Source organism: Geotrypetes seraphini, chromosome 17 (assembly GCF_902459505.1).
Source record: "Geotrypetes seraphini chromosome 17, aGeoSer1.1, whole genome shotgun sequence".
In the NCBI taxonomy this organism is placed as follows: Eukaryota; Metazoa; Chordata; class Amphibia; order Gymnophiona; family Dermophiidae; genus Geotrypetes; species Geotrypetes seraphini.
The window spans coordinates 6,636,926-6,650,636 of record NC_047100.1 but is presented as its reverse complement, the minus strand read 5'-3'; the positions used below and the strand labels follow the sequence as shown (position 1 = coordinate 6,650,636).

General features: G+C 39.2%; 1 protein-coding gene across 1 annotated transcript in view; it reads left to right on the top strand.

Moving 5' to 3' along the window:
- Positions 1–13,711, top strand: part of PRKAR2A (protein kinase cAMP-dependent type II regulatory subunit alpha) — a 64,526-nt gene that overhangs the window by 21,176 nt on the left and 29,639 nt on the right. Inside the window, exons 2-4 of the mRNA XM_033925991.1 lie at positions 735–770; positions 4,634–4,686; positions 11,313–11,396. Coding sequence (XP_033781882.1) covers positions 735–770; positions 4,634–4,686; positions 11,313–11,396 — 173 coding nt within the window. The remainder of the gene's footprint in view (positions 1–734; positions 771–4,633; positions 4,687–11,312; positions 11,397–13,711) is intronic.

The window sequence follows — 13,711 nt, the reverse complement described above, 5'->3', positions numbered from 1 at the left end:
CACATCAAGGGCAGACAAGACACTAAATTTAAATCCAAAAGCAGTTTCTGCAGTTTATCACTTTTGTGTTCAGTTGCCAGTTGTCTAAGATATGTTTTTACATATTGATACTAGCATTTTTCAAGCAAAAATTTTAGAGAGTAACACAGGGACAGTTTGCCCCTGTTGTATCCCCATGGGCTCTGTCTCTATCTCTGACCTTGTGGTTACCCGTATGTCTCCATCCCTATGCCATTCTCTAATTGTAGCTACATGTGGTTATAATGGAACAGCTGGGATTTGAGCTGCTATTAAAGGTAAGATGAACCAACAGTAATAGAAATGATTTGCTTAACACTAAAGTGCTGTTAACATTTCTTTTCTCTTACTGGCAGGTGATATCCCTCCATTTGTGCAGAGCTTATCAGGAGCCACTTTTATCCTTTTGGTCAAAGAAAATATTGTTCTGAAAACCATCATAAAGAAATTGGAGGAAAAAGATTGCCAAATATTTCCTTCCTTGATACTTTTGTGATTAATGTGCTTTGCTCCTTGACTCTTGAAAGCTAATCGTACATGTAATGTTGTAAATGATAGCAGATAAATCTAGTCTGCTCAGTAAGGTGGCTTAGAGTTATGTGAAAAGATATTTTCCCACAACTTGGTGATTGAACTTTATTTTTGTATATTCAAGTGGAGCATATCTACTACTTTATGTTTATATTATATAAACTAAATATATTTTTTTTTTACAGCACCAGTTATCAACAGATTAAATAGAAGAGTTTCAGGTACTTCTTAAATTTTACTTTTTAAACATAACATTTACATATTATGCATTAATCCTTTTTGCAGAGTAATTTTCTCCTCTGGGAGTTGCCAGCCACATGCAAAAGTGGGATGTACTGAGGACATCTTGCAGTTTCTACCACATGAGGTAGACATATCCCATCAGAGTCCCACAAGGTCTGTCTGGCCTACATACTCGAACCAAAGATAAAAACAACAGATTGTTCTGAAAGATGATTTTTATTCGCTCTTCACAATAAAAATACAAATAAAAGTCTGAATTAATAATACACGTATGAAACATGGTCCATGTTTCGGCGAAACCGCCTTCCTCAGGGGTCCGGATGATGTAGGGTATAAAGATAAAAATATGAACAAACAATGTATGTGTCTTTGAGCATAAAACCTGAAAATGGCTTGAAACAAGCAGAGTGGCGCGTACATTGTTTGTTCATATTTTTATCTTTGTACCCTACATCATCCGGACCCCTGAGGAAGGTGGTTTTGCCGAAACATGTACCGTGTTTCATACGTGTATTATTAATTCAGACTTTTATTTGTATTTATATTGTGAAGAGCGAATAAAAATCATCTTTCAGAACATCCACATCCACAGTCTGTTGTTTTTAATCTTTGGATTGTTTTTACTGTGGATCATTGGGTCTCCCTTCTTGTTTTTTTGTGCTACATACTCAAAGCACATTAGACAGATTGTGTGCCCACCAGGACAGATAGAGCAAATGCTTGAAGTGCCTGTACATAAATTGTTTTGAGTGTGGTTACATAACTACAAAAAGGCGGTATACAAGTCCCAATCCCTTTCCCATACTTGTAGGCCCATGGAAAACTAAGAGGCTAATCTTGCTCTTTCTGTCACCTTTCGCAATTACAAAATAGTCTGACCACAGTAATCCATGCCATGATAACATCACCACTGGGCTACTGTAATGCTCTGTACATTAGTCAAGCCAAAAAGTTTGCACATGCTCCTACTAATTCAGAGTGATGAGAGAGCTTCAAGCAGAGTGACCAAATCACACCTTTCTACAAAAACTATGCTGTTTACCATTATTTTATAGGGTCGAATGTGAATATAAATCTGTACGAATAAGCAGTATCACAACAAATTTTTGTTGAGGTATATATTAGTTTTATATGGGATTGGGATTGAATATACTTCTTAACTTAATTAGTTGACTAAGCAATATAACAATTAAGTCAAAGGACATCGTTTTTTTGAGGAGGTTTTTCTGATTAGTGATAGGACACTAAAATTCCCATGGAGAGTTACATAGATAATCCATGTGGGTTCCTATTGAAGTCTTTTCCTCCTTGAATGTTCATATTAGTTTTTATTTTGGATTCTATTGTTGTGGGACTTTACTTATATTTAGTTGAAGAATTTCTTAGGGTAAAGTCAGCCTTTAGGTATAGTGATAAAATGTGTAGTGGGCTTGTGTTTGTTTTGAATTTTTGGTTGTATATTAACTTCTGTTTTGTTTTCCGGATGTGATATTTTTTTGTCTCATTAACCTGCATCATGAATTATTGGAGAAAGGATAATAACTTTCAGTTTCTTTCTCTAAAACCCATCTGCTACCTTTTAGAGAATCGAACCAAATGCATTCACTAGGTCTCTAAGTCTGTTAAAGGAACGGGGAGTTGTAGTGAATTGCTAAAAATTGGCATTTTCCTTGAAGTACAGCATGATTTTGAGTTCTAGAACTCCAGGTTTGGGAATCATGTCATCCATGAATGTGAATTCATTAAGTTTCAAGTTTTATTAAGGTTTGTTGTACATGCAATGTCAGATACTTCAATGCGTAAAACATTTTAAAAATAGGGGACAAAACAAAACAGTTTTATACAATTAAATACAAAGTATCTACGTACAAATAAATAACTGGTACAGAAGGTGAGGGGGATGAACTATAATCTTTAAAGAAAGAGAAGAAACCATTTAGAGAAAAAAGCATCTGGTGGGTAATACAAAAAAAAAGATATAAAAGCAAAAAGAAGCATAGAAAAGAAGGAAGAGAAGTTTGCGACCTATGCATAGGTCTAATTAAGATAAGTTTGTAGAACAAATACAAGCTATTGCTGTATAAGCCTACAAATTGTTAGCATACAATAATTTCTTTTGTATTTTTTGAGCATTTTCTCAAAAACTTTGAAGTTGGTTGCCCTACGTTAGCCATATGTTTAAGAAAAATAAGCTTGAACCTTTGAATTCTGTCGGGATAGTCTACTGCAGAATTTCCTGGTTCAGACAGTTTCTTTTGCTAATTTCATATTTGTGACGTCGTAGAGCACATTGCTAGGGTACCTCTGCGTAGGCAACATTTCACATCTTGGCACTTCCAGTGCTGCCTTTCTACTAATAGTTTGGAAGTATTCAGTACAGCAGCCCACTTAAAATATGGCAGAATCTCAGTCATCAACTAAACAAATTAGAATTCTGAAAGATAGTTTGGATTGATACTATAAGTGTGTATTTAACGAGATGTGTTCCATTTATCAAAGGACAAAATATTTCATTATGGTGTTTGGGCTTTACCTTCTTACTTAGAAGAAACTCTTAAATAGGGCATAGTTGTACTCTTTAGAAAAAAATGTCTCTCTCTGAATGGTGTTGTAGAGCTCTCATTACCTCTTGCTTAGACTAGTGCAATGTACTTCTCTCAGATCTCCCACACATCTGTCTCTCTCCCCTTCAATCCTTTCAAAATGCTACTGCACAACTCATATTCTGTGAGAGCCACCACGCTCATATTACTCCTCTCTTCAAGTCACTTCACTGGCTCCCCTTCCACTTCCGAATACAGTTCAAACTCCTCTTGCTGATTTACAAGTGCATTCACTCTGTAGCCCCTCAATATCTCTCCTCACTTATCTCCCCCTATGCTCCTTCCCTTAAAAACTCCATTCATTGGATAAGTTGCTCTTATCTGCGCCCTTCTCCTCCACCGCAAACTCAAGACTCCTTCCCTTCTTTCTTGCCACTCTGTATGCCTGAAACAAGCTGCCAGAGTTTCTCTAGTAGTATTCAAATCCAAGCTAAAAGCCCACTGTTTTGAAGCTACTTGAAGCTACTTTCAACTCTTAACTCACAATCACTGTCAGATACCTATACCCATTGTATTATTCCTTCTGACAGAAACTCAATAACCTGACATGTCCTGGTGTCCAAATTAAATTATAAGCTCTGCTGAGCAGGGACCATTTATTGAATGTTAAATGTACAGCACTGCATACACCTTTCAGTGCTATGGAAATGATAAATAGTAGTCTAGGTGTTAGTAACCTATTACTGGAATATTTAAGAGCAGCCTATCCTGGGTTGAGAGGGGTAGGGTTCATGTTAAACACAAAGATGGTCACAAGCAAATGAAGGAACTAGTGGTATTTAATGACATTGTTGTTTTGCAAGTGTGCAGTGTCTTGGTGACATGTGGAATTAAACCAGTCATCCATTCAATCTCAGCAGTGAGACTGAATGCTGTTGCCATATTCACAAAATTAATCCACTTCTGTTTCCTATAATTAAGTTGTCTGTCAAAGTGAGATTGAGTGGAAAACTTGCACTGTAAGGATATCTATGTAAACTGTATATTAGCGTTAGACCCCTAGGATAAAAACTTGCATCGTGAACTTGTACTGAAATTATAGCAAATCCAACGCAAATTGTAACCTGTTAACTGTATATTATGTATGTTTAATGTGTAACCCGTTCTGAGTTCTTTGGGGACAATGGGAGAGAAAATGAATTAAAAATATATAAATTGATTGGTCAAATCTGAACATGTGACTTTAAGTTAGTTTAAATCTTTATAATTTTTTAGTTGCTGTTTTTACTTCTCTTTAGTTTGTGCTGAAGCCTTTAACCCAGATGAAGAGGAGGACGAGACAGAACCAAGGGTAAGAATGAAACCCAAGATCCATGCCATAAATTTAAATTAGTTGTGAACCAACAAAGCTGTTGGTAAAGAGAATACACTTCTCCCTCAGCATTCACGGTGTTTAGCTTGCTGGCTCCTCCCCCCAAATTACATCAGCTTGCATAGAGAAATCACTGATTCCAAGTGTTTACAGAGAAAATCGCTGATTCCCAGCACTTTGTTCACCGTGTTTTGCCTCTCCTTCAGAAACAGGCCAGGTCTCCCACCATGTTATTCGTGGTTTCATCATATTCACGATGGTTTTTAATAGAAAATAGCAAATAACATATAAAAAAGTTATTCACGGTTTTTCAGTATTTGCAGTTCTGTTTATCCCCTATCACAGAGAATACGAAGGGAGAAGTGTACTGTCTTAAGTTACACTTTTAAACATTCATTTTCTTTATATGCCATAAATATCTATTTCTCAGACAAATGTGCTACAAATAAGAGGAAGAGAGAAATGTCTTTGTATAAAAGTGTTATTGTTGAAAGCAGAATTATTGAAAATCTGTTTTTTAAAATAGTAATATTGAAATAGAAATGTGGTTTAAAACAGTTAACTATGAGCTGAGATACTGAACTACTGAGTCAGTATATCAGTACTTGTTCTTGCTCTTCTTTCTTTTTCATACCCACAGTTCTGAATGATTTTGACATGTTATATATTTGATGATCACAGGCGGGACAAGAAAGGAACGTTTCAATTAGGAGGGGGTCTCGTCTCTCTCCACCAGCTCCAGGGGAGGACAACTTGTCATTCTGCCTGGTGGAGGGGGCTACGATGACTTCGGGGCTTGGATGTTCTTCGATATGGTTACAACTTGGCATTCTCCTCTCCAGTCATCAATATTTGTTGGAGTTCCTGTGTTCAGGAGCAACCACAGTGGCATTGGTGGCAGTTCCTGTGCTTCGGGATAAATGGAGCCCGGAGAGGTATAACATTTCGTTTGTGATGCCAAACATCTGGGGATCGGTCAGGCCGCTTCTGGATTTCAACAGGGTACATCAGATTCTCAATGAGGTCTAAGTCTGCGGCGTATGCCAGGGTCTGGAGAGTAATTGATTCATGGTGTGGCTAGCAGGGCATTTCCTCTTTTCAGGCATCTCTCTCACATTCTCTCCTTCTTACTGGATGTGCCTGCAAGTTGGGGAAGGTGCACTCTGATACAGACAAGGCTGGGGAAAGTGTGGCTCTCGACTGCAAGCAATTACACGGCTCACAGGGCCCGAAGAGATGGCCGGTGACCCATAGCTGGAATACCTCTACTCACCAAACTTCTTGAAACACTGGTATATATGAAACTCATAGCCTATCTAGACAAATTCTCCTGTCTATACCCCTCTTAGAATGGTATCTGCCCCCAGCTTAGCACAGAACTACTGCTACTCACTCTAACCACCAAAATCAAACAGATGCTCAGCAAGGGGCATCAAGCAATCCTCCTCCAGTTTGACATATCAGCTGCATTTGACTATGTCGATCATGAACTCCTACTGAGCAAACTCAACAAGTTGGGTTTGACTGAAATTGTACTCAACTGGTTCAAGGAATTCCTGACAAACAGAGAATACTGTATATAGAAACATGGTACCTTCTCCCGAAGCTGGAAAGCAGTCTGTGGAGTACCTCAGGGATCTCCACTTTTACCGGTGCTCTTCAACAGTTTTATGAGCACCTTGGGCAACCTCACCTTCAGCGATGGCGAATGTCTACTATCTTATACAGATGACATAATCTTAATCCCGCTTTACACTGATATTAATGAGGCCTCCCATAAAGTTTTCAAAGGCATCAAAAAAACTACTCTTGGGCACTCTTCAACAAACTAAAACTAAACACCAAAACCAAGATTCTTTGGTTCCACAGTTGCACACAATCAGCACAAATGGGCCTAACCCTACCCTCTGGTGTGACACTAACCGTGGAGAAGACCTCCAAGAAACTTGGAATCCTGCTTGACTCCATGCTTTCCTACAAGTAACCAACCTCTCGAAAAAAAACTTTCTACAGCTTAAAGCAATTGAGACTGATCAAACCTTACTTATATAGCAGCCAATTTGCAATTCTGGTTCAAATGCTAGCCTTAGCAGAACTCGGCTATTTCAAGTCCCTCTATGTGAGCAATAACCTCTTCCCAAATGTACAAACTCCAGTTGATTCAGAACACTGCAATTAGGCTGATATTTGGCTTAAAGTATGACCATGTGTCTGCATACTACCGCACACTACACTGGCTGCCTATAAAAACCCAAATCATAAAAACTCCTGCACCATGCACTAAGCACCAACTCGCCTCAGCAGATAATCCAACTGTTCTCCAGTTCCATCTTCACCTCAACCAGGATCAACACCACCCACCAGCTGATCATCCCCTCATCCAAGGGAGTGAAGTACAAGCAAAATTTAACACCTTTTTCACGTATGTCACATCAAGAACCTGGAATGCTCTTCCTATGATCAGTTCTGTTCTTATGAACTACTATATCTTCAGGAAAAGACTGAAAACACACTCGTTTAATAAATTATTTTCAACTTCACGATCCCACCCTCTCACCATGACAATGTAGCAGTCATCCTCAAAATGTTACATCTACTTCCTCACTTGTAACAGTGTTGAGGCTCATTCCCTTATTGTAACAGTGTAACCTTCCTTTACAATGTGATGTACCTTTTCCCCTTGATTCTGCAAGTCTTCTTATCTTGTAAATTGCCTTGAACCTGTTCTGGATATGTGATTAATAAATCCTAATTGGATTAGCTTTATCTTTCTGATGTATCCTGGAAAGCAACTCTATGGCATTGAGAGTCTCCAAGAAGGGTTTCATCATGTGGCTATATATGCTACTGAGTTTTGGTCAAATTATGATCTTAATGTTTCCCCTGATTCTTCTTTAGACTTTTATTCTCATTGGGATTCTCTGTGTTAGTATTGGATTTTCTTGCCCCTAAGAGAGTGTGTAGTTTTTGAAGTAACTCAAATCTAGTACAATCTAGAATTTTTTGGAAAAAAGTGAGTGATTCGCCATTTGGAACGACTTTGACATAAATCTGGCAGGGTGGAGCCTGACAGGGGAGGGAAAGGAGCTGGGTTTAGTGCCTAGCAGGGAGGGGGCTGGGTGCAGAGCCTGACGGGGGATGGAAGGAAGGGGGTTGGGTGCAGAGCCTGACAGGGCAGGACACTTAAATATTAAGCTGCCCGACTTATATTCAGGTCAACCATTTTTTCTCCTTTTTGGGGGGAAATGGGGAGTCTCGACTTATATTCGAGTATATATGCTACTTGTGTTCTATTTCCATCTGCTGATCAATGGACATTACTATCCCACTTGTTCTGGAATAGTGTGAAGGACTAATGGAAAGAAAATGATCAGGAAAGACCTAATGTCTCCATATTGTAAATCCACTGATCATTGTCTCTCAAAATTGTTACAATTTAATTTATTCAAATGGACTTTATTACATTTTGTAATGGTCCTGGCAGTTTATAAGTCCCCTTCGCAGGTATTTAAGTTGGTCTATTCACAGTAGATTTTCATTTTCTCTTAAGCAGAAGATGCTGCTGTTCTATTTATGAACTTCATCTTTATTTAAATATGCAAGCTATTTTTATGTTCTATTTATCATCAAACAAAGCTGAGGAAGAAGTAAATTTTTAGTTTGAGCAAAGATGCTGAATGGAATTATTCATTGACCTGATGCCACAGGAGATTAGCATTGATTTTCTGCTGTCTAACATATTAACTGGAGTCTGGCACACCACTATTATGCATACTTTTTTTACATATATTCAAAGCTAAACATATAATATAGGATTAAGGTCACTGCATGTGAAGACTCTTAAGATCTGTATATCCTGCAAAAATATACCTATATTCTAAAATACATAGAAATGGAATTCCAGTACTTTAAAGTAAATAATTGATGGTGGAAAAGACTATTTTCTATGTACTTGGTGAGCATTTCAAGTTTCCATGAAATGAATAATTCATGCACTATTTAAAAATAGAAAGTTTTACCTTTCAGTCAGTCATTGTTATGGAAATTATTTCATGCAGCAGACTTTGTAGGCTGTATCTGTCAAGAACTGAGTAAATTATATTGTGAGAGTAACCTATTGCAAACAGAATGTGATTTCAAAGATAGTGCATCTTGTTTTTTGGGGAAAAAAGTGTTATGGGCAATTTGGAATACTCTAAAGCAGTGTGTTGCAAACTTTCCGGTCAGTGGCACACTAAATCTACTGCCCCACCCTGAAGTTGACATGATGACATCATGTGCATGCGTGACATCATCGCATGCACGGAGGCCCATCTAGCTGCGACACTGCCTATGGAGGGATCCAGGAGGTGCGGGGAGAGGAGGAGAGTCTTCTGTGCCAGCTGACGTCCTATAGGACATGCCTCTCGCCACGAGAGGCACGTCCTGCAGGCAGGCATCCGGTGTGGGCGACTCTCCTCGACAGTGTGTCGAGGCACATTGGTGTGCCGTAGCTCGCAGTTTGCAATACACTGCTCTAAAGAGTTTCAGGGATCAGCTTCTGAACCAAATTGGTCTCATTTCATACGGACAACCAGATTGTAGGGGGTTTGGAGATCCTACCCCTTCTGTCAGGAAGTAATTGGGATGTGGCAGTGGGTCACCAATCATGGCATGGTGCTCTGAGCCACATACTCAGTAGGGAAAGATAGCAGTCTTGTGAACAGGCTGAGCAGGGCAATGCAACCACATAGGTGAGGACTCAGTATGAGAGTTGCTCATGAGATCTTCCAGAAGTGTGACGTCCCATTTGTGGATCTTTGCCATTCATCTCAACAGTACTGCTCCAGACTCAGGTCACATGACAGTCTGGATGCCTTCTTCATAGATTTGGGGGAGGTCTTCTGCATGTGTATCCTCCCATACCGCCAAAGTCTTCCTGTATGTTGAAACTCAAGCAGGACTGGGGACCCATGATCTTAATTGTGCCTTACTGGCCATAGCAGATATGGTTCCCTCTTTTCTGGAGTTGTTCTCCAAAGAACTGTGGGGCCAGAACTGCTTTCAGACCCTTCTTATGTAGAACGAGGAATTTCTTCTGCATTCCAGCCTCCAGTCCATGGCCCTCCAGTCCATAGCCTGGCTGTTGAAAGCTTAGAATTTCTGTGTCTGCAGCTTCCTGAGGGTGTCCCTAGGATCCTGATGGCTTCCAGGAAAAACTCCAACAAGAGTTGTTTACTTTTAAATGGAGGAGTTTTTCTATTTGATATGAGGGCAAGGCCTTAAATGCTCTGCTTGGTGCTGTGTGGCTTCCGGAATGGCTGCGGCAAGTCTCGTGAGAATCCACGGGAGCCGTTCAGGAAGCTGTTCAGCGCTGCACAGCAATGCCAAAGCGTGCTTCTGCTCAGTACAGCTGAAGTCAGAACTCAGCAGCGACCGGTGTAGCCGCAGGGCAGGAGCGCGGAAACCTTGTTCCAATCTCTGGACCACCAGGGATTCCAGGCACGCAGCAGAGAGGACGTACAATGGACAGGGCAGGGAAGGGGGACAAGGTGGAGAGCCTGGCAGGGGAGGGAGGGAAGGGGGCTGTGTGCATTGCCTGGTAGGGAAGGGGCTGGGTGCAGAGCCTGACAGGGGAGGGAGGGAAGGAGACTGGGTGCAGTGCCTGGCAGGGCAAGGCACTTGAATATTAAGCTGCCCAACTTATGTTCGAATCAACCATTTTTACTCCTTTTTGGGGGGGAAAATGGGGGTCTCTACTTATATTCGAGTATATATGGTTCTTAAATAAAAATAAATTTACATTTCTCTCAAAGTAGATTAGTTTGTGGCTGAGGCAATAAAGGATAATGTGATATCCAAAATCACAAGGGATGTCAGTGGAACTCTTCTATATATGCCAGTCCTTTCTACATGGATATGATACTGTGTTGGAACTTCATTTTTATTTCCCTGTTTTTTATAGAATAGAGGTAGTCCTGGAAGTTAGAGTAAAACTCAATCTGACCATATTTCATCCCAATTTTATAAGCTAACATGTATTTTATTCCATTTTTCCAATGTAAGAGTTATTAGAAAGTATACTTAAGAGATCAAGAATATTTGATGACAAAATAACTCTCCAAAAATTTAATGAAGTGGAACCTAATTTGTCATGAGGGGAAAAGCTGGTGAAAAGACACAGCATTTGAAAATGGGTCAGATTGAAATGGGAGTTCCAGAGAAATAAGCTTCTCCCCCCCCCCCCCCACCCCCAAATGGCTTGGTGCATTTTTATGGGAGAAGTATTTCTAGCTTCTGCAACATAGAAAGTGATCCAGTGAAAGTTAAGGAATCAGTCCTTTCAAACTCCCTTCTGTATTCTCCTGATCTCTGACAGTGGCACCCTACAGCTTAATGTACAGACTATCATTTGAAATCTGACAGACATCTAATGTCTGAGATACAGTTATTAGATTTATTCTTTCCAAATCCTCCTCGCTTCTCTACATACAGAGGAAATAATTCCGTGAGCCATGCTCCTTGTGCTTTCCCTGTTTGTATATTTTGTTTGATTTTTATAGATTATGATGCATAGCAATGTAGTACAGAGGTTCTGATTATATCATATAATATCTTCTATCCAGGTGGTTCATCCAAAAACAGATGAGCAACGATGCAGACTTCAGGATGCCTGTAAAGATATTCTTCTCTTCAAAAACCTTGATCAGGTAATCTTGTTTTTATAAGGCCTACTGAAATGTTTTGTAGTATTGACTTCGGCTTTGAAATTGTATAGCTTAAATAGTCTGCATGAATCACCCTAACTTTAAAGCAATGGTGCTGATGCTTGTGGTAATAAGTCTGCTGTAGAATAGAAAAAAATAGGTTCTAGAAAAGAAATTGTAAAGATCCATTTATTGTTACACTATATCTTAATACATCAAAGATTTATAGCTGAATAAATTGGTTTTGTTACATTTATTTATTTAAGTATTTATATGCCACTTATACACTAAGTGGTTTACATTCAGGTACTGAAGCATTTTGTCCCTGTCTGTCTGTCTTGGTGGGCTCACAATCTATCTAATGTACCTGGAGCAATGGGGGAGATTAAATGACATGCCCAGGGTCACAGGGAGAAACGTGAGATTTGAACCTGCAACCTCAGGGTGCTGAGGCTGTAGCTCTAACCACTGTGCCACACACTCTCCTACATCTCTTGTCAATCTGGAATTTCCTTAGCAACGGCAGCAGATGAATCCAGAGACAAGTGAGATAGCACATATCTACCAGCAGGTGGAGGTAGAAAACTGATTTGCAGGTGTATATCTTGGATGGAACCCCTCCTGGCCAATTAGTATGTTCTATCTCCAGTAGGTTGAATGGCTGCTATTCTTCTGGTCCCTGGCTTCAGTTCCTGGAAACGAAAGGCTAGTTGTTCCTGTTGCTTCGGCTTCAGTAGAGCTTAAGGGTGTTGGCCAGACAGAGCCGACTTTTTTTTTATTTGAAATAATCTCCAAATATCAAAACATGTATGAAGTGTTAATACAAATTTCCGATTGCTCAAATTAATTATCAATTGTTCACAAAGACTATTCCATCTTGTGGTGTTTTGGATAAACCAACAAACAATCCAGCAGAATTTCTACTTTTTACTCATTAAATGCAATTTTTAGATGCCTTCCTGTCCTCCTTTGAGGTACACAACACACATTCATAGCCTCTGATATGAATATGGCATATAAAATGCTTAGTAGGGTTTAAAAGAGGTTTGGATAAATTCTTAAATAGAAAGTCCATAGGCCATTATTGAGGTGACTTGGGGAAATCCATTACTTATTCTTAGAATAAGCAACATAAAATCTGTTTTAATACTTGAGTTCTAGCTAGGTGCTTGGGACCTGTGTTGGCCACTATTGGAAACAGGATATTGGGCTTCATGGACCTTCAGTCTGTCCTAGTATGGTGATTCTTATGTTAAACTTGATCCTGACCCATCTTTGTATTTTTGGAATAAAACCATAAAGTCTGTCCAGCACCAGCCCTACTCACAATTGCTGTAATTGCTTAAGAGCACTAGCAGTAAATCTGAGAGATTTATTAGAAAAATTTATATTCCACCAATCCTGAGGTACTAGGTAGGTTTCAAGAAATATTGACAGTTAAGATATTGCAGATACATCTTAATATGCAAACATTAAAATGCAAGAACACACATGCAGATTAATCAAAATTCTAACTTTATCTAATAATTTCTTGAAAATACTAAAATGAATTTATAAACAAGTTAGATTTAAGACCCTTACAAAATTGTATTAACTCTTCCCATCTCAAATTTGAAGAAGTAGTACATTCTATAACTTGGAACCAGCTCTGAACAGAGGATTCTTGAGCCACATTAACTGAAAGCTTATCTAACAGTCTTGTTCCAGAGATAGTAACATTCTAGATGCACAATAGTGAACAGTGGGTACATGGTGCAGGAAAGACAGGCCACTCAGTGCCTTCAGTACTGAGGCAGTGTTTTAAATTTAGCCTTCCAGCTGATCTGTAGCCAGTGTGGATCTGACAACACAGAAGAAATATGTTCTTGAATTTTGCCATCTGTCATCAGGCAGTAACCAAATTCTGTTCTAGTCTGTACTAGTTGCCTTTACTGAGGAAGATGGAAAACCCTGGTAAATGGAATTACAATAATCAGTCAGAGAAGACGGTAAAAGCTGAAAAATGTGTGAAAATCAGTAACTGATAAATTAGACTTAAGCTAATATAGAGATGGTAATTTTATAAAATACCTTCTTTATCACCTATATAGCTTAGAAGTCCAGATCTACGGCAATTACTGTGACTGACTTCTCCCTGATGATACTAGATAGATAAACTCATTGAACCTGTAGCCTATAATATTAGCAGACTGGACTGTGTATTCCTTAAGTAAAATCCTTTAATACATAAAAACATTCTCTCTCTCTCTCGGGATTTTGTCTTCTACAAAGTTCACACACTACCAGCACATTCCAGAGGTAGTAATTACCAGGAGTGT